Here is a 26,961-nt window from a genome sequence, read left to right on the forward strand (position 1 = left end):
TTTAAACAAAGATTAAAAAGGAGACTTTTAGAGCTACCATGTACAGGTGTGAACTAAAGATCAAAAGGTAAAATCCTGGTCCTGTTGAAGTCAATGGCAAAACTCCCATTTACTGCAGAAGAATTTCACACCAAGGTTCCTGATTCTGCTCTGTCCTGAATGCTGAATAATCTCACCCTCCATTTCATACACCAAGACCTCACCTATGTTAGTCCTCAGAAAGGAATTAGAAGAAGTGACATTTTAGTCTTGTCAGCTCTAATAGTGCACCAGTAAATAAAGATTGGTTTGCTGTTTGATAAGAATGCCCAATCAAGTTTACTATAAATAAGGTTAAAAATAAGATACAATACCAGTTGGTGGAATTCGGCATCTCTAGGTGTCAGATATGGAAGCCAACTCTCTCCAAGTTCTTCAAGAAGCTTTTGTTTCTGTTAAAAAAAAAAAAAAGGATGATATGAAATTAGTCAAAGAAGCCAGCAGCAGTTAAATAATAAACTAGTTGTGTTAGGAATATAAAAAGTATAGAAAGTTAGTATTGTTTCACTAGCCAAAATTTAAGAAAACACATCTTAAATAAGGAAAGTAGATGCAACTTCATCTTAATTGAGTTTTGCCCACTTAATTGAGTTTCCCCAATGTTGCGTTCTAGGGAGGCCTCGGCCTACCCAAGGTGCTTTGCAAGAACGAGGCCGACACACACTTTGTGAGTAATTGGCTTTACTGAAGGTAACATGACACACCCGCAACGGGGACTTCAAGCGTTGCTGTCACAGAGGGCGGAGAACCCAGCGCCCTGGAGCTCGGCCTGGTACAGAGTCCAAAAGCCACTACAAAGCATGCTCATATTTATATAAACAGCAGCAAGCCAGCTCATACATAATGCAAAAGGGGCTTTTCACCCTTCGGGACCACCCGGGGCCGCCCCCCATGGCCCAGGGACTTTCCACACAGCGGCTGCAACCGGTCCTGGCCGGTTGAAGCAGGCATAGCGTGCCCTACAGTAACCAGGCGCTGAGAAAGCGGAGCTGCCTAGCTAGGCCGTAATAACATCTTTCGCTATGCCCTGCCTCCCTACACCCAATTTCAGTTGTAGTTTCAGAGGATTAAATACAATACTTTTTGGTATCCTCAGTTCTTCCTTTGGAGAATCTCCCTTACTACACTAAAAAAGTACACTCATCCTTAAAGGTTCTGCAGAACCTTGCCTGGTTTAAATGCTGGACCTTGTTCATTTCTTTGCTTTTCTTTGTTTTCTGCTTCAAATTCTGCGTTTAATGGATGTAAGCCTAGTGTACCCCAGGCTGTGGTTTAACAACACTCTAAAGAATCCTGAATTTTGTTTTAGACTGTGTCTCATATAGTGTCTGTTCATTCCTGCCAACCAGAAAAGAAAAGGAAACTTCGTCCTCTTTACTTCATCTCCAATCCAATCTTCCAACCTGACTTCATGTGGACCAGGAAATCTGCCTGCCCAAGGAAATAGCTTCAGATCACAGTTGTGGCTAATAGTCACCCAGCACCTGCCTGTAAAAAGAAGAGCTTCCCCTCCTTTTCCTTCTCATGTTTTTTCTTTTATCTTTGTTTTTTTTTCTGAGTGGCTGGGGTAATTAATTTGACAGAACTAACAGTTTTCTGAGTAAAATGAGAATGTTTTGGTTGTAATCTACTTAATATTTCTATAATTTAAGAAAATGGTTAAGAAAAGCAGGTTTGTAACCCGTAATTTTCCTCCATGTGTGTCTTAATAAATAGATAGCTGACACTGTGTGTTTTTATTATGGAGTTAATACCATAGACCATGAAAGAGAGAGAGTTTGGCACTAGCCATAGAGTTTTTGAAGCAATAGTTTTTACACCATGACAGGCCAATGAACATTCCGCCCCATCAGTCAAATTCCATCTCTGCCTGAACCTGATATAAGAGGAGAATATTGAGAAAGTGTAAGATTCTGCTCAACATTCCTGGTCAATATTTCCTTTGCCTCTCCTAGTGCATCTCATCTGTCTCTCTCTTTTACCTTTTAAGGACTGTATCTTGTGCAGTACTGAGCATATCACTGGTCATTAACAAATAATTAATAAAAATGATAATGATACTAACAGCAGTTAGAAATGCCACAAGAGGCTAAAAGTTAGCCTTAACATTTGAATGCTTGAATACAAGGGGCTTCAAATCCTTAATATAGTTCTTCTTTAAATATTTTCCACCATATAACTCCAACTATGGGAAATATTTAAGATTTTTTGCATATTACAAATGTTCATGTGGTACAAGAAAAAAGCATGTGTATGAAATCAGAAATGAAATACATTTTATAACAATGTTAAAACTGTGAAACAAATCAACAAGCTCAAATCAAATTAACACTTTCTAATTCACCTCCTCTGCCACTGCAAGGTTATTCCCTACACCTCTACAGTTCTTTCTCTAGTCTTAATCTGGCTTTTACTACTTCCTGCTTAGAATATTTCACAGGCTACAAGGTTTCTTTGTCAAGAAGATTTTCTTAATATTCACTAAATTTCCCTTTTTATAATCCCATTGCTCCTGGTTAATGTGTCCCATGTGCTATCCTAAACTGATCCTCCCCATCATGGTGTTTGTATCTGAGAAGAATGAAAATATTACACACACCAATCTCTGATCTTATAATAAAAACAGAGACAAAACAAGCTAAACTTAAGAACACAAATGCAATACTAGGGTATAAAAGACAAAATATAAATTTTCACTATTGTTGTCCTGAGGTTATAGCATAAGGCAAATAAAGACTATGCTTCACTTGTGGAGGGGAACACTGAAGTATTTTGGCTATCAGGTTGGTCAGTCAGTCTGAACCAAAAGCAGGTAGCACAGACTAATAACATCACCACTCACTGACTGACATTCACTCATCCTAACTAGACTGACAAGAACAGCATTGACATTTACAAACTAGAAATGTACTCTGATCTTTCAGTCTATAGTTTTCTTTGGGGACACTTTATAAACTGACAATGAGTCATTGGTGAAACCAAGCAGAATGTAACTTTATATTAAGTTGGCAGACAAGTTAGTCTGCTGCATATTCCCAAACAGTCATTCTTTTATGTTACAAAAAACATTGTATGACTTTTATATTAACATTATTTATTACACTGAAAACAGTAGGCTGCCTTTCCTGACTTTGAAACATACATTTATAACTCTTTTCTTGTTTGTACAATAAAACTATATTAAACTAAACAAAAATCAGAACGCAAGGCTAGCAGACAGAAGAGGAGAAACACCTCTGACAATTTTTTTGTCAAATGCCAAGCTCTTGGCAAAAGCACACAACATTAAAATGCACTCTTGAGTGTGGGTAGTACTAGCTCACATTTGATTGTCAGATCTGGCTAAGTGCCGCTCCTCAGCTTGATGTACAGACAAATACACACAGCTGGGTGGTATAACACACTGCTCTTGTCATATACAAGAAGCTGTCTCATAGATGTCAAATACATCAAGCTACTCACAAATTCCTCCAAAATATAAAAAAAGAGAAAAATCAAAGACCCAGCTATACCAGCTGGCTGTAGACTAAGTATAAGGAGTATTACATAAGTGGTATATTTACAGCAACTTCAGCAGGTGCAGAAAAGGTGGAAAGATCTTTTTAAAATGTAACATTATCCATTACTAAGTAGCGTAAAGAGACATTTTTTCTACATCTGACTCCTATATTTTAAAATTCTTTGTAATTAACAAGATCTTAGAAACAGAATATTGATATCTGGTTTAAAATAAAATCTCTGCTTGTTTCTTCCAATTTACTTTTATACTGAGACTGTCTGTTGACGTGGGGATTATGTCTTGCTTAGATGCATCATCATCATGTACTTGCAGTGCTCTGGAAATCTATATACTCCTGCTCCTCTGTCTTCTGAGATAGGAGTGGATCTCTGTGTAAATACATTTCATGGATTGCTATGACTGTTAAGAGACATTATTTAGGTGTGGAGCTGAGTACAGAACTGGAAGCCAGGAACACCTGCATTCTAAACCCAACTCTAACATTTGCAATAAACTGGCATTATGCACACGTGTCTTCTTAGTGACTGGCTAATAGTGAGGATAAGGAATGTGCTACCCTCAGTTAAGCGAACTCTCTGTTAGCTTCAATGATAGAGGACCATGTTTTTGTGCAACTTTCGCCATGCAATTTTTGTATGTCTATATCCCTTACTAACAATGAGTTAATGTACCAGTAGCCGTTGCTAAGATCCATGATGAGATGTGGAATCCATCTCCATAACGACACACCTATTTGTTGACAGCAGGAACAGTAACTGGTGCAGAGAAATGCCCTGTCTGTTACATAATCAGGGAGTGTAATGAAGGTGCAGCAAAAGTACACTGCCTGACTTTATATTCTGAAATATTATATGCCTGGTTAACTGTTTACCAATTAAGCAGTTCAAGGGGGAACACTTAGTGACATTCTCCATCCAGGCAGCATGGTTGGACAAAAATTATCTGCCTGATGTATCATCATGCAGGGCATCAATACCATTTCCAAATAGATTTTCTTTCCTCTTACTTGTAAAACTACACAACACATAAGAACCCTATTCAATATATGTGCTATGAATACTAAGCACAGCCTAGTTTTTCAAATGAAAAACCTGTGCAAACACCATCATACAGGAAAGCCACAAGATTGTAAAGTTCCTCCAAGTTACAGACCAAGACCTTGGTATGAACCCATACTGTAGATCATATTTACACATATGATGTTACAAGAATTTCTAAACCATAAAATATCTTTAGAAATGAAAGAAGCACAAGTTAAATGATGGAATGTAGCATATGATGTATGTATCATTCATTGAAAAGATGATATTTTTCTCACACAAATAGTCTCAATGACATCAAGGCAAGCAAGATTTGCCTCTTAATGGAGAATTTAAATTTGGATTAAGGTGTTCTAAAATAATTAGGAGAAAAGAACCATCATTAAGGCTCTGTCTTCTGTCACTCTCAAATGCAATTTTAAAGGTGCCTATCATCTTTGTATCTAAGTGCTGAGAACAACAGGTATCTCTACTTTTGAAATAAGTTAAATGACAGAAGTGAAATACTTGACTATTACAAATAATTGACATTAAATTGTTACCATGCCCTTGTAGAAATGACAGCTATCAAATTTGTTGACAGTTACAAGAGGATGATATACAACCACAGAAATGGGTGGGCACTGCTTGAAACAGGATTAATGTGACCAAACTGAATGACCCAAACTAATTCCAAAGAGTGATCAATTTACAAAAAAACCCCGAAAATCTGGTGCGTGAGTTAAAATTAGCCCTGGGCATTCTGCTGCCATGCATTTCTCACATATGCAGGATGTTGTTAGAGAAAAAAAACATCAGCTTCACTACACCAAGTAATCTCTTTGGACGTGAAGCGAGACCAAATATACATGTAATAAATCAGCCATACACTTCCAAAAGATAGTCTACGAATAACTATTCCTTCTAAATGTTAAGAACTATTGATTTACAGTGATGCACCAATCTTTGATCTTAATGAGTCACACAGCCAAAATCCCATGTTACATTTTGAAAATATAGGAGATGAAGTTTAAACAAACTAGGAGCTTGTCTACACTTACCGGAGGATTGACGCTGCAGCGATTGATGCATCAGCAGTCAATTCAGTGAAGACCCATCGATGTTCCGTAGCTTAAATTGACTTTTCCCTTTAGTATAGACAAGGCCTAAGATTCTGAGGCCTTGTCTACACTATGCATGAAAGTCGATCTAAGCTACACAATTTGAGTTACATTAATAGCGTAACTCAAGTCAACGTAGCTTAGATCTACCTACCACAGAGTCTACACTATGCAATGTCGACTGGAAATGCTCTCCCGTCGACTTCCCTTACTCTTCTTGATCCAGTGGAATACAGTAGTCAACAGGAGAGTGATCAGCGGTCAATCTAGCAGGTCTTCACTAGACCTGCTAAATCGACCCCGGTGCATTGATCGCCGCAGCGTCAATCCTCCAGTAAGTGTAGACAAGCCCTATAAAAGCATGAGTGAGTGAGTGGATTGTCCTTCCACCAATACCCTCCTCACTGTTCTCTGAGTAGGATCTGCAGAGCAATGCACCCCTGGGCTGAGAGGTCACTGTCATCATATGAATCATTCAGAAAAGCGTTTGAATTTTTCTCTCTTTGACATGCAGGTGACCTTTGAGAGAAATGGAGGCCTGAGATGAGTAAAAGGCCACTATTGGTCTTAAATTGGAGAATACACCAGTGCTACTACATCCTACACTGCAAGTAAAGGAGGAGACAGAAAACTGGTTGAATGCAACAAAAAGTCCCTGTTGATCCTGTTCAGAAAATTACAAAGGAATAAGGGCAAAGGGAGTAAGAGAAGACATCCACCCATCTGTGCATAGGTGAGTAAAGCCAATGATGCCTGTCCGCTTGGCAGTTGGCATCCTCTCTCTCAGATGCATGAATTTAAGACTAGATAAAGGAAGGTGATTTACTCCAGGCTGGCTGGGAGCACTGGCAGTAGCAGAAGGCTCTTGCAAACACTGACTATGGCAACTGAGATATTGCAGGTGAGGAGGTGACAATGGACCCACTGAACAAGTACCAATGAAGCAGGCAGCTAATTCTTGGTCCTCTACTGAGAGCAAAGGACTGTTTGCCTGGGTGAACTGCAGGAGAAGCTGCTGTCTACAGAAAGTTATGCTCATCCTTCCACATCATTTACAAAGGGAATTCTCGTGATTTAAAAAAAAAAAAAATCCCCACATCAAACCCTTTCCTTCAGTCCAAGCACACACCTGCCTATTCTCAACTTATGATTGGCAGCATGCAGAATAAAGTAAAGATCTGTCATGTCTCAGAAGAAAAAGCATTTAGGCAGATGTTACAAAAATAATGAAATGACCCAAGTACAATACGCATCCTATTGTCGCATATTCTTAACCATTCATCCTGTTCCCTGTTATTTTCACATAAAATCTTGCATAAATCTTTGATGGATTTTTTTCATATATGCTGTATATCTCTGAAACATACAGGGAATAGGAGCCTCCTATACCATTAAACTATGAATAATTATAGAGTAAAAAATGGAGGTGTATGGATACCAACCCATAAACATAAGCTATTTATTTTCTGTACAGGTGTTAAAAGGTATTTTGAAATTGCATAAAGGGCCAGACCGTGGCCCATCCTGCATGTCAACACAAGGCAGCAAAAGGGGGTGTAAGACTAGATTGTTGCCACTTATGCACAGGGAAAATGGATGTTCAATAAAGCCTCTATGTCCCCGCCTTTGCACAGGTGAGTGGAAAGTGGCAAGAGAGGATGGAGCCTGGACTCCGTACCCCAACATTTGTACCAATATAATTATGGCAGTGCTTTGGGGAGCAGACACTGCAACAAGCACAGACCTGTTGCAATGTACCACCTCCTTAGAGCATAGCTCTAGGTGATATTGTGACTCCCCAAGTCACCATCTCACTCCTGGGTTGCTCCAGAAGCAGTGAAACGAATGCACTGCCTCTTCCAGTGGCAGAATCACCAACTAACTGCTTAGTCCAATGTTTATTTAATAAATATTGTGAAAGAAGCATTCCATTTAGTTTATCTAACAACAGAGTCTTGGAAAGTTTAACAAAGTCCCATTTTGTTATGAAGGTTTCTTGACACGTACTGATTATTATAATGAGCTTTGATTGTAATTTCATCAGTTCATGTTTAATGTCACTGAAGTGTGTGTACTTCAAGTCTTTTTAGTTTACTCTTTCAAATCTGTAACTATTGAAAATGTACTTGTGCTGACTTGTCAGATAGAAAGTAAATAATACTAATTGGAAAGTAACAATTCTGCATATTCAGATTCATCCATGCTTACAATCTAATGTAATTTTCTGAATCACAACCTAACTCACGTTATAATGACCTTCAGTCCGTAATCTAACTGCTGCCTAATTTTATTTGGATTATTCATTTTTTAAATGAAGAGATGAGATACTCCTAAACATATTCCCTCAAGATGTCATAACCTTAAAATAGGGAAAGACAGAGATAAGAGAGATGAGAATTTAATCCAGACAGAGTTTCTCACCTGAGGGCCTGAATCTCCCTTTTCCTTTGGCAGATGGGAACAGGCCAGTGTTGCACTGCAGCAGAAAGTGCAAATGGGAAAACACAACTGTAGGCATGTTTCCCATTCTGAGAGCTCACAGAAATCCCTTTGTGTGAATTCCACACATTCTGAGGTCATAATGAAGCAGTCAGAGGAGCAGTGAGACATGGCTGTATTAACTGCTCTCTCTGTGTGTTTTACTGGAATGCCCAGTTGAAAAAGGACCATCGCGGCTCCGGTCAGCACTGCTGACTGGGCCATTAAAAGTGCAGTTGGCGGCACAGCAGGGCTAAGGCAGGCTCCCTTCCTGCCTTGGCTCCACATGGCTCCTGGAAGTTGCCGGCAGGTCCGGCTCCTAGGTGCAGGGATGGCCACAGGGGCTCCGCCTCAAGCGCCAGCTCTACAGCTCCCATTGGCCGGGAACTGCAGCCAATGGGAGCTGCGGGGGTAGTGCTTGCAGGCAAGGACAGCGTGTGGAGCCTTCCTGGCTACCCCTGTGCCTAGGAGCCAGATGACATCATTGCTTCCGGTAGGCACCTCAGGTAAGCGCCACCTGGAGCCCACACCCTGCATCCCCTCCCGGACACCAACTGCCTGTCCCAGCCCGAGCCCCTTTCTGTATTCCCATCCCCTCTGCCCCAGCCTGGAGCCCTCTCCTGCACCCCAAACCCCTCATCCCTGGCCCCAACCCAGAGGCCATACCCCCAGCAGAAGACCTCACCTCCCCCGCACCCCAATCCCCTGCCCCATAGCCCCTGATTTCTGGCCCCACCCCAGAGCCTGTACCCCTTGCCCCAGCCAGGTGAAAATGAGCAAGTGAACGAGGGTGGGGAGAGCGAGCGACGGAGGGAGTGAGTGGGGTGCGAGGCCTCGGGAAAAGGGTGGGGCAAGGGGCATTCAGTTTTCTGCAATCAGTCAGAAAGTTGGCAACCCTAAGTTTTACACTCCTCTGAGAGGAGAACAGTAAATTCAGCTACAGTTCAGCAAAACACTTAAATACATCCTTAAGTCTCATTCACTTCAATGATGCCTGAGGAGGGAGAAAGGGGGAAAGAGAACCGACAGAAGCAAAACTCCCATGGGAGATGCTAGCAGAGGGAGGTGGGGGCCTGTCATCAGCATGAAAGGAAAGTCCATCCCCAGAGATGGCATTGCTTAGACAGCCTTGTGTTTTCCCATAGGTCATCAGAAATTGTGAGGTATGTAAACTGTGTCCGTGTCCCCACCCTGAGGATGCAAATGCCTCTCCCCTGGAGAAGACGATAGCCCCAACTCCATGAAGTGAACTCCTCTGAGTTTTTTAATGTCTCTCTCCCACACTCAACTTTGGTGCTTCCCACTGGAGGGGAGCATTAGTCCCTTTTAAAGCTGCAGTTAAATATGAATTTTCCCCAGATTATATATAAAACCAAACTACGTTACCTAAACAATCTCACTGCTCAAATGTTATCAGGTTGGATGGATTTATAAAATGAAGATGGGATAGTTATATGAGCAGAACTTAAAACTCTTTAATACACTGCCAAGCCCCTCCCTAGAAAGGGGCCTCACTTTACAAGACCTTTCTCAAATTTACCCCCAAAATGTCTTATATTTTAAAAAAATAACATTTTAAAAACCTGAAACATAAGGCCTAAAACCTCAAGATCAGTGGTTTTCAAACTTTTTGTATTGGTGATCCCTTTCACACAGCAATTCTCTGAGCGTGATACCCCTTACCAATTAAAATAAGGGGGGGGGATAATTTAACTTAATGAGGGCTCAGGGCTACCAGCCCCACGGAGCTGACAGCTCACGACGACCATGTAACCAACTTGCAACCCCCGGAGGGGTCACGACCCCCAGTTTGAGAACCCCTGCCCAAGATGTTTTATATTGATATTTCATTTGCCCCCATTACCTACAACTGTTCTTATTACTTGCAGTTAACAGTCTAGTTAGGGGGAGAGGAAAGAGGGGAGAAGGGGGGACTTAACTGGTACTATACACCTGCAAAACTGGAAATCTTTAAGTTGAAGATGGAGTCCATTATAGCTGCTGTCCACTAATTATACACAAAACATAATATATGAGGTTATGAAACTACTTCTGGTTTCACAGTCTGATATAGCATTTGTAAAATTCAATCCAACCTCAAACTTGGCATAAAAGTTCTCAGATCTCGACCTTTGAAATTTGTTTTTATTGACTGGATTTAAAGTTATAGTTGTCAATAAAAAAGATGTTATTAGTTTAAGAAGTTTGTTTTCAGTCATGTAATATAAAATAAAGGTCTGATTTGCATAGAACATAGCCTGCACATTCAAAATCTTTGCAAAGGCCATGTTTACATTAGATGCACTCCAGCTATCCTTTTGTGCTAATATACTTTCTTTACTCACGTGTGACCAACATTGGACCCAGTAATTATGGACCATTGTGTTAGCTGAAAAGCTTTCAGCTTTTACTGTGATTACTCTCAACAGATGGCTTACAAAAAAATCTGGCAAGTCTTAGCAATGCAAAACAATTATTCTTAAGAATGATCCATACAGTAGATATATGAGCACATGGATTCCTTTAATCACTTATTCTGAAGACAGGAGCTGGATTAAAAAGTCAGAAGTCTTCAAAAAACCCTTTCCTTATTAAGATCTTATGAACTCCTACTTGTTTTGTTCTCCATATACATCACCCATGTGGATTCATTTTTTTTAATTGCCTTGACCAACTCTTTCTGCAGGGTCCTCTTTCCTTTCCCATTTTCTATAGAAATCCCACTTAGCTCTGTTCTTGGCCTTCTCTCTTCCCTTTACAACTTCAGTATGGGTGTCCTCATCTTCTTAAACAGCTTAGATTACCAGCTGTATGTTTACTTTCCCACCCTTAAGCAACTTCTCTTCAAACAATCCCGAATCTTGGCGTGTACCTCAGACATTTCCACTTGGATGTGGATGTCTCGCTGTCAACTTACATATAACATGGACAGTCCTGAACTTCTAATCTTTCCTCCAAAGGCCTCCCTCATTCTCTGTATCTGCAGACAATACAACCCTTCTCTGTCATTCAGGCATGCAATCTGGAGACCGGGGGCTGTCTTTTACTCCTTCCCTTCCTCCCACCTTTCATATGCAGGATGCCTCCAAATCTGGCTGCTTCTTCCTAAGTAACATTTCTAAAATCCAAACTATTCTTTGTGCCCACACAGCAGGCCCACGAGCCCTGCTCATTAAATGTTTATTTTTACTGTAGGTGTACAAATGAAAATGTTTTGCAAATACTGGGCCTTATTTGCTTCTCACTTACATCAGTTTCACGCCATTGTAACTCTATTGCCTTCAGCTGAGTCAATTTCTGTTGTAGTAGGTTAAATATAGATTTTTATAGATGAGTACAGAGATGTCTAGCAACTTACTTAAGTTCACACAATTAGTGACATAACTGGGAAAAGTGAATCTTCAAAAAGTGTAGGCAAAAATATTATTTGCCTTTCATTCCTCCTTTGGGGCCTGATTCAAACCCCACTGAAGTTAATGCAAAGACTACCAACAGATCAGACCTTAGACAAACACATTCTTGGATCACAGTCTCTCCTGGGTTCATGGCTTAAAGTCTCATGTAACTTCATAGACAGTACAAGACAGTACAGTCACTGTTCCATTTGGGACAAGTTCGGTGTTAACTTGAAAGAAGCTGGTATCATTTTCTTTTTATATTTACGGGATACTGACAAATTGAATTTTTTTTTTAAATCTCAGTTTCTGATAAACAGCATTTTAAAAAATAAGACCTGAAACTAGATTTTAAAATTCCTGAAAAAAACCCAGAACAAAACAGCCGTTTTTGCTCTCCTGAATAGGTGTCTTTTAGCACAGGAAAAAACTGACTGTAACTGTGAAACTGACTATACCCAAAATACTATAAAATGCGCAAAGTAAGCAACTAAAAATAAGTTTTCTTCTCCTACCTTCATTTTATAATATTAGATGTAATTTGCAATTACTGTAGTTACAAAGACCTCAGGTAGAAGTGTGATTTTCAAGGTGACAGTGCTTCTTTAAACTGGTTGGTTGGTGTTACCTATTAAAACTTTATAGTAACGGAGATCATTCAAATGGTTCACTGAATCCAGTTCAGTCAGAAATGAATCTTTAGCAATAAAAAATGCATTCTAGAAATGTACTGTTGCTGTTTACTTTTCTATACAGTGTATTATCACAAAGAAAATTTCAGATAATTTCTTCTCTTTTCCATTTTGATTCAAATGCAATGTTATATTTTCAATTTTCTTTCATTATACTCAGATTTACCAACAGTTGCACTATCTGTGCTACCATTCTTCCTATAATCCAATCTGTCAAAAAATACTGGCAGACATCACACCACAAACTGCACTGTACTTAGCACAGTACAGCTCACCTTCCCTCCCCATATCATATGTCAAACAGACTTTATAGGTTCTTAAGGCCAAGAACCACATGACTCCATCTAGACTAATATGAATCAAAATGCATGATCTAGAGTTATCTATAAAATACTTAATTGTTCATAACTTGTGTTCCCAAATTGCACTCCATTTCCAAATGTTTTCAGGTTTATGTAATCATCGTACATTTTACTGTCCAATTAAACAAACCAGTCAGATTACGGAGTATATAGGACTTAACTGACTGGGTCATGGAGGGAGGAAAATAAGTAATGTACAGACTATAGGAATGCAAACAAAAATCTCAGTTCTAATACCAGTATTTATAACTGAGCAGCTGTCTAAAGACTGATATTCCTTCCTGCTAAGGTACTGTTTGGCTTTGCTTACCAAGTCCAACCTCTCTACCCCTTCTCATAAATCAACAGGACCACATTCTGGTTCTCACTCCCCCCCCCAGTCATGCATATGCACAACATACTTGACTGATGCAATTGAACTCAGAGTTAATTTATGCATTGAAACAGCTTAGCTATGTGTGAAAAATGTCTGCTATCAGTATCCCTTCTCAGAGGCCTGACTTGATATGTTAAGGGTCCTCTAATTGTTGTTTTAACCTAAGGGAACATTGTTCTTTTGCCAGTAGCTGTTAATGAAAGGGGACTGGCAATCTTCTTGCCCAGTTGAGTGTTAGATTTGTCACACATGATTTAGCACTTTAAGTAATTATAATAGGAAGTTGAAATGATAAATCATTCAAACATGGCCTCTTTTTGCTGATAGAATGCCCCCGAGCCCCACCCCAGCAGACCCTATCAATAAACTGTTGGCATCACTGCAAGCACCTTGACAGCATCATCCATTTTTTAGTCCCTTTACCATTCGGCATCCTCCTTCAGCAGGTATAGACCGGTTACTGGATCAGCTCTACACTGGTGGAAAGCAAGCAAACTTCTTGCTTTGGGAAAAATAATTACCTACCTTTACACAAATTCCAACATCTATTAATCGTTCTTCAGACTTGTAGGTGTGCGTGTGAGAGAGTGCGCACACGTTTGTTCACAGTGGGAGGACTTTTATATTTTTGGATGAACGTGGCTTTTGTGAATTGTGAAAGATCTGAAAAGAGCAAAGACTAAGGACTATTTTTGCTTGGCTTTCTTCCCACCATTTCATTGAAAGACAATCAAACAGATGCTGAGAAAATAAATACAATATATACCACTTAACTAGGCAGAGCTTTATCAGGATAGCTCCCAGGGAACCAAATTAGCTTAATGACAGTAAATGGAAATGGTCTACTTAATCCAGATAATTGTAGCAAAAATTCCTCCCAACAGCCAATGCCAAAGAGTTAAGTAGTGTTTGACCATGTGTTAAATATAGGTGTGAAATGCAAAGCACCAGTCTTAACACAGAACATACCAAGCAAAGATTTTTTTTTGTAAAAAAAAAAAGAGAGAGATCAAATAAAGATAGAATACCGTAATTATAATTCTTCCTCTTGTATTTTTATTCCACAAAGAGTTCTCCTCCATTTTAAGTGGGAAACAGGATGGTGCTGTGGTTAAGACGGACGGTAGATAGTTAGTGGATCGGAGTTCTATTCCTGCGCTTTCATACACTGGCTTTAGGCAACTCATTTAACTTCTTTATGCCTCTGTTTTTCCTCATCTGTAAAATGCTAGGAGTGGGAGGGGAGAGATTTGCCTAAGAAGACAGTGTGAACCCTAATTCATTAGTGTTTGTAAAACACTTAGAAATCATTGGACTGAAGGTGCTAGAAATGGACACAACATAATATTATTTATGTCTCTTCAACTGATCAAGCAGTTGACTTTTTTTTTTAATGGATTCTTCTCTTCGAGCAAGATTATTTCTTAAAATGTATACACATGCCCAGTGGATGTTCTGATTTGCACCCAGAAAGAAATAGGTACAAATTCCAATATGCATGTAAGCATGTTGGCACAGGCAAAAGCATACTTGGACTTCTTAAAAAAAACCTAGTCTGCAGCAGGAGAGCTGCCTAAGCAAAAAGCCAGGGTGTGTACGAGGTTCTCAATTAAGTGAATACATTAAAATTTTAATATTGATTTAGGCTTGCTAAAGGCTTAACACTCAACAACAGATGCTTTTTGGCATCATAATCTGTGATGGTCTCACATTCTAATACAGTGGTCCTCAAACTTTTGTATGGTGACCCCTTTCACGTAGCAAGCCTCTCAGAACGACCCCTGTCATGAATTAAAAAACACTTTTTTGTATATTTAACACCATTATAAATGCTGGAGGCGAAGCAGGGTTTGGGATGGAGGCTGAAAGCTCACGACCTCCCATATAATAACCTTGTGACCCCCTGAGGGGTCCCCACACCTAGTTTGAGAACCCCTGTTCTAATACAACAGCCACTATCTTGGCCGACACACTAGAACTAAAACCATGTGTTGCTCCAGAGTCTCTAGATGGTGTTATAACAGACTCCTCTTCTTTGCAGATTAGACACAGGGGAATTTGGAACACAGACCCACTGATGGGTTATGCTAATACAAAATTTCTCTGATTAATTCGATTTCATGGATAATTTGTGCATAACAATACAGTGAGATTAATGTTAAAGTTTGGAGATGGATAAACTAAAAGTGCACTTGGCCTCAATTCTGAGCTGGTATTTGTACGTTCCCTTCCATGAAAATGAAGGGCAAACCTTTGAGCAAAAACAGGAAGAATCTCTAAGAAGCCAAAACTTAGATTTTCATCCTAGAATGCAAATTCTTCAGAGCAGGGACCAACTTTTCCTATGTGTTTTTACATTGCCTCACAAAATGGGGCCTTGATCCTGATAACTGACCTCTGGATACTACTGCAATACAAATAAATGATAATGGTAATAATGAGTTTATTAAGTGATACACTGTTGCTGTAGCAGTCACTGTGGAGGCATACAGCAGAAGCAGATGGGTATCTGGATTATGGAGGACAGTGGAAAGAAAAATGCCTCTGGGTCACTGGGGGAGTGCAATCAACTGTGACTCCTACTAGATGCAGCACCTCCAGCCACTGGGAACAGGGGATGGGGAGACCACAGCCATGCTAGTGTGGAGTAACTAGCTCTGCTGACGAAACTAATATCCCTCCACGTTTTGCATTTAAGAAGGGCAAATACCAGGATTCTCCCTGCCCCGTGCTGTCTGTTGCTCTCTGTGCCCCCTCACCACTTTTCAGGCTCATACATGAGCCACTAGGGCTAGCCCAAAGGCTTTATCATAGGATTTAGTCAGCTAACATCCATTATTGCAGAATTATTAGAACGAGGTCCAGATTTAGGGAGATGCAACCAGTTTCTCTGCAGCCCCCAGAAAATATTGAGCACAGTTGAGAATCCAGGAAGGTTTTTATTACTGATAACAGCAACAAAAGGATCTGAAGTCTAATACGAGTATGTTTAAAAAACAAAACACTAAAGATTTTATTTTAATCATCTGAGATTTAAAATATTTAAAAGATCTTGCACTCAAAAATAAATGAAATAAAATGAGTCTAGGAAATATCCAGGGGTGAGCTGGAGCCGGTTCGCACCGGTTCGCGCGAACCCCTTGTTAAATTTAGAAGCGGTTTTAGAACCGCTTGTTAACTAGCTTCCCTGCGAGGGAAGCTTTGATGGGCTCTGCCTGGGAAGCCTGTAATTCCTCCTCCCGACCGCCGGGGGGCGCTGCGCTGTGCTGCGAGAGCCATGTGAGCTGCCTCCTAGCCCTGTTGCTGCTCCTGCTCTTTGGACCTCTGGCCCTGGGACTCCTGCTGCTGCCTGGTGAGTCCCCGGCTGCGTCCTGCTGCTCCCAGCCCCCCCCCGTGTGAGTGTCTGCGCCCCTCCCCCGCCTTCCCTGCCCGCAGCCACCCCCTGCCACAGCCAGCCCCTGCCAGCCCCTGCCCCCAGCCAGCCCCAGCCAGCCCCTGCCCACAGCCAGCCCCTGCCCACAGCCACCCGCAGCCACCCCCTGCCCACAGCCGCCCGCAGCCACCCCCTGCCCACAGCCACCCGCAGCCAGCCTCTGCCCACAGCTGCCCGCAGCCGCCCCCTGCCCACAGCCACCCGCAGCCCGCCCGTCTGCATCACCTGCCCACAGCCAGCCCGTGTCACTCCCTGCCTCCAGCTAGCCCTGCCCCACGCCCCTATCTGCAGCCAGCCCCACATCCACTGGTGCCCTGCAGTTCCCAGGGCAGTAACCCTGCACACATGCTTCAATGAGGGGGGGGGGGCAGGGAGCAGCTGGGACCCACACATGTGCACACCCTAGAGTGACCAGACAGCAAGTGTGAAAAATCGGGACGGGGGTGAGGGGTAATAGGAGCCTATATAAGAAAAAGACCCAAAAATTGAGACTGTCCCTGATCACCACCCACACATGTGAAACGGAGCTCATTTCTAGTTCAGCCCCATCTTTTTAAAAAAGAACTTTAGGTAGGGTTAAAATACATCTGTATTTTCCTGGACATGTCAGGCTTTTCGGTTCTTAATCACCTCCTGGGAAAATATGGACGTATGGTAACCCTATTGGTACAAAAAATACATGCTGTCGCACATCCCTTAAATCAGAACTTTTTATAGGGAACCCGTTGTTAAATCAGAACTTTTTATAGGGAACCCGTTGTTAAGATTTTGGCAGCTCATCACTGGAAATATCTATACATTTTAAAGGACCCCAGTTTGATATGAAGAGTGGTTTTCAAAGTCCCCTGGATAACAAAGCTAAAGATAGTGTTAATGTAGAAACAGCAGGTGCTAAGTGCACATGCTTGTGCCCATACCATCAGCTAAAGGAGCGATCAATAAGCAGCCAGAGCATTAAATTTCACATACTGTAACTGTCATGCCCATTACATAGTATTTGAACATCTTCACAGCATTACAAAATTGTTGGCTCTTGGCATTTTCTCTCTGAGGTAAATTTGAAATTATTTTCCATGGATTTCACTTGCCCAGTAGGGTTATAAAGCCAGGTGTCACAAATTTAGCAAAACATGCTTCACAGCTTTCCAGAGGCAGAAACCCTTGATAATTTATCTCATTTTTTATTTTATTTTTAGGGTTTGGTGCTGACAGTTGAAATATTTATTATGTTTTTATAATTTATTATATTTATTAATATTTATTATGACCATCTAAAAAAACAATGTATTATCAAATTATATTGGGCATGGAGGAAGAGACCCACTCTTAACATGTTTGGGGCAGGCCTATGGTACAATTTTTGTGGTTCCACCTGCCCATCTAACACAAATACTCCACAATGCATATAGCCATCCTAGGACTTTGAGGGGCCTTGTGAGATGATACTATGCAACACACCCCAAAATTAACAGACTCATTTTGCTTTAAGGGGGGGAGGGGAGAATAGTTGGGAAACGGGCAGCATGTTAGGTCTCATTGGGCCTCTGCTGCAGAAGTGGAGCCCAGCTGCTTACTCCCTTCAATACTTGTGATTAAGCTGCCCTTGAAAAAAGGACATTACTTTTATTTTTTTTAATGGAAATAGATTCTAACTGAAATGTCTCTAAAATCAGAGGTGCCTTTGGCCCCAGACTTCACCGGTGGTGGAGTTCTCAAAAAAAGGCTTTGAATGGCAACTTCATGACCACTGTTCCATAAAAAAAGGTCTTATGCAACCTGTCTGCACCTTCTAAACAAATAGGACAATCACTGCAAAGATTATGTATTTTCTAAACTAGTGTGCATATAACATCTTTTCATATGAATGCTTTTCAATGGTATACTAACTGATGGTTTGCAGGAAAAACAGGCACTTGGGGCCTGATTGAAAACCCTTTCAAGTTGATGGGAGCTTTTCCACTGATTTCAGAGGCCTTTGGATCAGGCTCTTGAGGCATAATTACAGAATTCATTTACAAATAAATCTATATAAAAAACCACCTATGTGAAAATGACATATGACTGTCAATATAGGTGTAACATGTTCATCACCATTCATGCAACTGTGTGAAAGTATTTGACCAGTCATTCACATATAGATTTATGTATATGTTACATGCATAGAAAAATGCTAAGTTTTATAAGCATCACAATACAAGTATTTTTTCACATAGGATATGTATTACACATTAAGTCTCAAATATCACATTGTGCCATATGCCAGGCCATAGAATATTGTGCACATCTACAATAAATACTTCCCAATATACTTATAATAGGAGCCACTTTTATATTAGTTAATCTGTTCTTCTAATAAGTGTGATATATATATATATATAAAGCATATGCTATTTAGAATGGATATCAATTATATGTATATTTCTTCCATGTGGGCAGAGACAGTCATATTGACAACATATATCAAATGCTATCACTATGTTAAGGCAAGAGCAGTAACCTTCCAGTCCTCCATTCTGAAGGGAGGTACTGAACTCTATCTATTCTTCGGGCCCATGGTCTGGTGCTATCTATCTGCAATTCGTAAACAGATAGATGGTACTTACCAGCCTTTTTGAACACTGCATCTGTTTCCCCCCTTAACTCAGTAAGGCCTCTAGTTTAGCACATACCCTCTCCTCTGATTGACCTTGTTTGACTGGCATCTGAAGAACCACATTCCACCACTGTCCCTCTGCTGGGCTTTCACAGGTAAACACATACTTGTCTATTTTTTGGTTTGTAAAAAGAGAAGCAGCATGATTTGGAGGAATAAGTGCAACAACGAATGTCAAGAAGTCTGGAGATCTGATCTAGGCTCTACAACTGACTTACTGTGCCACCCTGGACAACTCATTTTTCCTCCACTTTCCCATCTGTAAAATGGTGATGATGGTGCTTACCTACAATACCTAACTCAGAAGAGAGTTGTGAGATTCATGTTCATATACTGCACAGAACATACACTGATCTATTTTAATGCTAAATATAACTTATTGTGATCGGAAATAATTATTTAATTTCCCTTTACAAGCCTGGATGGTTTGAGATCCTAAAACACCATCATTGAGTTTATAGTGCACTGAGAGGCAAAATACAATAGAGCATTGAACTATTAGGAAAGAGATATATCTGTTAAGACATGTGCTGTGTGCCAAACCAAGACATTCCATAATACAAAGGAATCACTCTTTAACAACTTGCTTAAGAATACATCTGTTGCACAACAAAGTTAGGCACTATTGCTTTTTAAAAGCATGCTGTTTTATTAATCACAATAAACCACCCTAGACACCTGGGAAGAAAAATTAAACATTTAACTCCCTGTTTTCTATTTTATTACTTGAATGTTTAGGGGCCTATAGGCTAGGGTGACCAGACATCCCGATTTTATCGGGACTGTCCCGATATTTGCTTGTTTGTCCCGCGTCCCGACCAATGTTAGGTCGGGACACTGGACAAACAAGCAAAGGCTCCGGAGCCCGAAGGGCTCGCACCCTCCCCTGCCCCGACTCTGCCCCCTCACTGCCCCATTGTCTCCCTCCCCAAATCCCCGCCTCTTTCCAAGCATGCCATGCCCAGGAGACTCAGGGGAGTGCGGGGCTGGGGTGAGTGTGAGTCTGGCCTGGCCCCGAGCAGGCAGGACTCGGGCGCGGTACCTGGAGGGAGAGTAGGGGGGCGGCCCGTGGGGCCAGGCGGTGGCTGTTCTCCCCACCTGGGCAGGGGACTCGGGAGCAGCCGCTGCTGCAGTTCCCACTGCTGCGGGGGGAGGAAGTGGCCAAGCACGTGGCGCTCGGCAGTTGCGGCTTTGGTGCCCGGGCCCGAACTCCCCGAGCCCGGGCCTGCTGCGGGGCAGCGCGCACGCTGCGCTCAGCCCCTGGCCAGTCGCGTCTGGGCTGGCTGCCCAGCTGGTGCAATCCCGTGGCGGAGGCATCAGCAGCCCAGTCCCGTTCGTTCCCCTGCAGGACCCGAGCGGGATGCGGGGGGCTGGGGCCTGCTGCCCCCACTCCGAGGCCGCCCGCAGGATTGCACCAGCTGGGCAGCCAGCCCAGACGCGAGTGGCCGGGGCTGGGTATGCGCAGCATGTGCCCGGGCTCGGGGGGTTCGTGGGCGCCAGAGCCGCAGCTGCCGAGCTTGGCCAGCGGCCGCTTCCTCCCCCCGCGGCAGTGGGAGCTGCAGCAGCGGCTGCTCCCGAGTCCTGCTGCCCAGGTGGGGAGAACAGCCGCTGCCTGGCCCCGCAGGCCACCCCGTACTCTCCCTCCAGATACCGCGCCTGAGTCCTGCCTGCTCGGGGCCAGGCTGGACTCACACTCACCCCAGCCCCGTGCTCCCCTGAGCCTCCCGGGCCTCCCTCCAGCGCTTGCGGAGGGAGGAGGAATCGGGGGTGGGGGATTTTTTTTTTTTTTTTGCTCTGCCCCCGCCCCGCCCCCCCCGCGTCCCGATATTTGACCTGGGTGATCTGGTCACTCTACTATAGGCAAGGGAGAACAGCACCACAGAAATGCAGTAGAGGTAGGACGGATGGTCACTGAAAGGCAGAAGACAGAGGGAGGTGTGAAAAGCCATTTTCAGAGAGATCCCTGGCCAGATGCACAGAGAAACTCCTCCATGATCTTACCTCCTTCACTGCACGCCTAGCCCCATCAGAGATAACATGACACATTAAAAGCAGCAAAGAGTCCTGTGGCACCTTATAGACTAACAGACATACTGGAGCATGAGCTTTCGTCATGCATCTGACGAAGTGGGTATTCACCCATGAAAGCTCATGCTCCAATACGTCTGTTAGTCTATAAGGTGCCACAGGACTCTTTGCTGCTTTTACAGATCCAGACTAACATGGCTACCCTCTCTGATACATGACCCACTAAGTACTGGTCGTCCTTTTGCCATTAATGCAAAGGCCATATCTGTGCTTTGTGCACAAGGAGTCGCACAACATGAAAGGGCTGTAACGAGGCTCTGACCAGCATGTTTACCATACTTTCAGTACTTATTTAAATCCAAACCCACAGAGGCATTAAGTCTAGGGTATATATGGCATGTTTAAACTTCTTGTCATCACTTTTCAAATCTCTACATAATTCTGGCTCTCCCTACTTATTTTCCATTGTCAAGCTTTGTGTTGTCCTCCTCTCCACTCTGCTAGTGCTCCCACTTTCATCCACCCTTCTTCCTGCTCATTTTCTATGCAGTCACCTGCATGGCATTGCCTCTCTGAGCTCATCAACAGGCTCCTGACCTGTTGACATTTAAGTCTCTTCAAGAGCCACTTCTGCTGGGCTGCCTATAGTGAATTCAGTTGCCTTTTATATTAATTTTCTCTTTTTGCTTCTCTTTAGATTGTGAGTTCCTTGGAGCAGGGACCATCCTTCTTAAATGTTCTGAAAGTGTGTGGTACACAGTGAGCACTACCATAAATACATAACAGTGCATTTTGTTTAGAGTATGATGGACTCTACATCTGCTCACAGGAGTGCAGAACTTACATAAACAGCAAGCAATATTTTACATTGTATAGTATCTTTCATCCTAATAGAGCCCAGAACACTTTGTAAGCAGCAGGATATACTGTAGACACCAATGAACCACAATCAGACAGTCAACTAGCACTCTACCCAACTGTGTGTTGAGGAGTGATTCTGTCCAAGTACACAAAGGCTAACCTCTCTGCCCTTATGAAAAGGTCCACAGAATCTTTAATGCTCACAAACCTACTCAACTTTTAAGAACACATGCTAGAGATTTGCACACAGCAAACTGCACTGTATTCAGAATGTCTTGACTCAACCTTGCTGTGATCTGATCTGGCGGTTCTGCAAGTCTAGGTGCTCTTAACCTGAAAGTCACAAAACTAGGCCACCATTCTACATATACTATGCACTTATAAGTAATGGCCATCCAGGTGACAGCAGCTTAGATGCATTAGTAAAAGAGATGGAGGTCAAGGAGTTGACATTAAGAGAAAAAACTGTCAGGGTCACCTTTGCTCTTGTTTATTGACTATACAATACCACCGACCCTTCGAACTGCCAGTTGAAGGGAGCTGCCAGTTGAAAAACAGCATACGATGAAAGGAGGATAAAACAAGGACAATGCAGGATATTAAAAAAAAGTTGGAAGAAGGAATTTTAAAATATAGTGTATCGGACAAATGCAGTAGTTACAGACCAACATTTTTAAAAATAACTACTTTGAATCCTATCTAAGCAGGTAGCGACTGAAAGTAATCAACATCTACCAGCTTTTCTATGGACTATGTGAAATGAGTTGGTCATCTCAAGCCAGTACTAAGTGTCTGTATAACTAATACCATCAACCATTACAATCTGCACTAATTCAGCAGAGAATCAAGGACTTGATGGAAGTTAAACTACACTTGCACCCTTATCACTGGCCTAAAGGTGAAGGGTACCCAGACAGTGTAAGATGGGGAAGCCTGCATTGCTACTGTATGTAGTAGAGGTCTTCAGACTCCAGGGTTAGCCAGTCCAGTATTGCCCACTAGCACTGCATCCTCTTTTGGATTTTATTTTTTCACACTTTCAGCAGAGCAATTTTCAACGAGTTTACTTTTGCCTGATAGTAAAAAAACAAGCTGTTAAACGCAGCCTCAGCCTTTCTATCTCTAGCCTCAGAACATGGAGGACAAACATATTTCTACATATCACATAAGCATAAACATTAACATTAAAATGCTTGTGTGACTTTCCTCTTAAATAACTAAAAGTAGAATGATCTGCACAAAAATTAATAAAGGACTGCAATATGCTTCTAATGTGTATAACTGTTAGGAGTCCATGGGATCTAATTATTTGTAAAGCTACTCATTTATTTTTGATTGTTCCAAAAGTTGAAAAGTTAACTGTATTATGTTTACAAATCTTCACTAGGCTATTAAATAAAAACTGAAATTTGTTTGCATTACACACCACAGGACACAGGGGAAGTTAATATATACCCATTCAAAACAATTGTGCAGAAAATAGTGGTGTTGTACAGGGCTTAGGCTTTGACCTGCTTAACTTCATTCATAGAATGCACAATCCGTCACGTACAAAAACACAGAGGAAAATGTGAGGTGTTGGTAAGTACCACTGTTAGTGAGAAACTCTGCTAATTATTACACCAAATAACCATAGTTAACAGGCCAGAGCTGTGAGAGGGGCATGTTTCGGGGCATTAAATGGCTGCCTTGGATGGAGATGAATATATTACACTATGCCCTTTAACAATAAAACAATTTTCCTGACATCTAGAAATCCATGCAGCTGTAGCAGCATAGGGGAAAGACTCAAGACTTCACTTTGCGTACAACGATGTTTCAGTGCCATCTAGTGACGTACACTTTACTTGATTGTCTCTAAAGACTTACAGTACAAGTAAAGTTCAAAAGCTGTGGCATCTACATGGAACTGAAAAGCAACCCCACGCCCACCCTTTACAGGGAGAATTCAGGCAGAGGTAGGACATGCTGAGACAGTTGTCTCTCCCTCCCGTGTTTCTGAAACATAAAACACCTGTTCAAATGCATATTTATTAAAATGAAATACACGTGTTTTTACTGCAACTTTTCCTTACAAGCAACACAAGATAGAGGGCTTGCAGAAATGGACAAAATATAGTCTACATTAAAAACCAGAAGATGATCAAAAATGAATAGATTTTTTTAAATTTTATTTGATTAATGTTAACGAAATATTTTATCACATTAATCTACCTGAAAATTTTCATCCCACTGTTTTCTCTTGCTAGGATATGTAGCAAAACTACAGATTCTGACAATGACTGATCTTGCACAAAGTATTCTTCTGAAGTGAAACCTGAATGAAGACATGGGAGGAAAAAACAAAAACAGCTCAAAGGCCACAATACTACTACTACTCGGTGCACTTCACAAACCAGGAATTTAGCAACTTTCAGTCTCAAAATTAGATCAGTTTGAAGATATCAGTAATGAGTTCAAATACCTAAGTGTTAGAAAATTAGAACCACATCCAGAGAATGCTATTTCAAAACAAAAATATTTAAAATATAAATTCCAAACACACAAATGAATTTAAAGGTACACAGGGCCAGACTCACCAAACTAATGCAGAGAAGTCCAAATGACACCTCTCTGCACCAGTTAAACACTTGAATCCCAGGAGAGATTAATCTCAGCAGGCAGCAGTCAGTATTTAAATCAATGCCCTCAGTAGGGTTTCTGTTTGGCTGGGCAACTTCAATTCCCTCCATGGAACTTCCTTAGTACTCAACTGAAAAAGCATCTGAGGGTTCATATTCTTTGCATCATTCCTCCTACTCTTCAATGCATTATGATCCCTTGCATCTCTCTTTCCTATTGCTACAAGTGAGGTTGCAACCATTTTCTGTCACCACAACCCTGTGGTGTTTCTGCTACTGACTACAGCCTATGTATTTGCAGTGGAACTATCCTAACCAACATTGTAAAATGGCTGAAATATATAGAAAGAGTCCTTACATTGGGAGAGAATTGAATTAACATCAAGGAAACAATCATTTTCCAAATATAGTTGCACAGTAACTTACAGACTAGCTTTTACAGGAGGAAAATGATACTGAATATATTGAACTGATAACCAAACATCAAAATTGCACATTCAGAATGTTAGATACCAGTCACTAAACTTATCTTATTGCCTACAAGCTCCTTGAGTATGCAGTCTACAGAGTCTAGTAAGGAGTCTACAAGCTCCTTGCGTAAGCCCATTGCTTTGATGTCTTTTCCTCTGCTCATCTCTGGGATCTAGTTTCTGCCCCCTTCACTCCACAGAAAGAACAAGTGGCCTGCTCCTGGCTGAGTGTAAAGGTATCTCCTCTATTCTCATTCTCCTCAGTCAATATTCGGGTTTTGACACAAATTATTTCTCCCTCCTTTTCCACTCCCCGTCCTCCTTGGGTTCTTGTGATTCTGTGACTGCCTGTTTCTCCTTCAATCTTTTTCAACATCTCCATTGGTGAGCCCTCTTCCTCCCCTCTCCCACACTCTATTCATAACTTTGTCCTGAGATTTCTTCCCTTTTCCTTCTACACTTTGTCATTGGGTGTACCTTTTGGGAGGTCCTTTGGATGTAGGACCTCATGCAGTCCTACAGCATCAACTACCACCTCTATGCAGATAACTTCTGTGATGTTTGACAGAAATATGCTTATGAGTGTAAATATGACATAACTGAAATATGTTTTATGCTAGATATGCCATGTAACATATCTTTGCATAGGTTGTGTTCTTCTGCATGTATTTATCCTATTCGGATGCATTTAGCATTTTTATATCTGAAGTTATGAGCATTGGCTCTATGTTTGTATTTAAAGTGTTTGCTGTAGAAAGCACCTAAGGCAGATTTGGGCAACATAGTGTGAAGGGCTTATTCAAGTAATTGGAAGTACTTGGCTAACAATGAACCTTGACAGACACCAATCCACATCCGAGCTTTCCTGGGAACCTCCTGTAAAGAACTGAGTCATGCATGAACATGTGACTTGCCCACGTGACTCCAAAACTCCATCTTGGAGCTGGATACTGCATAGAAGAGGAGGAGGGGTTTCCACCCACAAGAGAAAGTCTATTTAAGCCCCTGGGAAACCCCTCCATTTTGTCTTCAGCTGGCACAAAAGATAGCCTCTCCACCCCAAGGAGATGCCTGAAGGAAACCAGAACAAAGGACAGTAACTACAGGGATGTGACGGGAGGAGGAGGAGGAAATCTAGCCTGTAGAGGAGGCTTATTGGAACATCTGTGAGGGTGAGATTTACCTGCATTTAGTTTTTACTGTATGAGGCTTAGACTTGCGCGTTTTATTTTATTTTGCTTGGTAATTTACTTTGTTCCGTCTGTTATTACTTGGAACCACTTAAATCCTACTTTTTGTACTTAATAAAAATCACTTTTTATTTATTAATTAACCCAGAGTAAGTATTAATACGGGGGGGGGGGGGAGAGAACAGCTGTGCATCTCTCTCTATCAGTGTTATAGAGGGTGAACAATTTATGAGTTTACCCTGTATAAGCTTTATACAGGGTAAAACAGATTTATTTGGGGTTTGGACCCCATTAGGAGCTGGGTATCTGAGTGTTGGAGACAGGAGCACTTTTTAAGCTGTTTTCAGTTATGCCTGTGGCTTGTGGGGGACGTGGTTCAGACCTGAATCTGTGTTTGCAGCAGGCAAGCGTGTCTGGCTCAAACAAGGCAAGGCATTGAAGGTGGCAGGGAAAACAGGCTCAGAGGTAGTCCCGGCATATCAGGTGGCAGTCCCAAAGAGTTTCTGTGATCCAACCCATCACAACTTCCATACCTACCTTGCTGGTTTAGATTGGTCTTGCCAGTATCTCCTTTTAGATGTGTCATTCTCAGCAGTTGAACCATGGGGTAGGGAATAGCAGTGTTCCACCAAGTTCCACCCATAAACCAAGAGCTGCCCATTTGAGACACCAAAATGAGAGTAAAAGATGTGAAGATATTCAT

General features: G+C 41.7%; 1 protein-coding gene across 9 annotated transcripts in view; it reads right to left on the bottom strand.

Annotated features, from left to right (window-relative positions):
* Positions 1-26,961, bottom strand: part of FTO (FTO alpha-ketoglutarate dependent dioxygenase) — a 332,160-nt gene that overhangs the window by 264,533 nt on the left and 40,666 nt on the right. For 8 of the 9 annotated variants that reach the window (XM_039502936.1, XM_039502935.1, XM_039502937.1 and 5 more), the window contains exons 1-2: positions 8,121-8,401; positions 354-431 (exon numbers count right to left, since the gene is read on the bottom strand). In XM_039502936.1, coding sequence (XP_039358870.1) covers positions 354-431; positions 8,121-8,369 — 327 coding nt within the window. In that variant the 5' untranslated portion in view covers positions 8,370-8,401. Of the gene's footprint in view, positions 1-353; positions 432-8,120; positions 8,402-26,961 lie in introns of those variants that run through there. The other variant, XM_039502941.1, reaches the window with a different exon arrangement.

The sequence above is a fragment of the Mauremys reevesii genome, linkage group 16, assembly GCF_016161935.1.
Source record: "Mauremys reevesii isolate NIE-2019 linkage group 16, ASM1616193v1, whole genome shotgun sequence".
Classification (NCBI taxonomy): domain Eukaryota; kingdom Metazoa; phylum Chordata; order Testudines; family Geoemydidae; genus Mauremys; species Mauremys reevesii.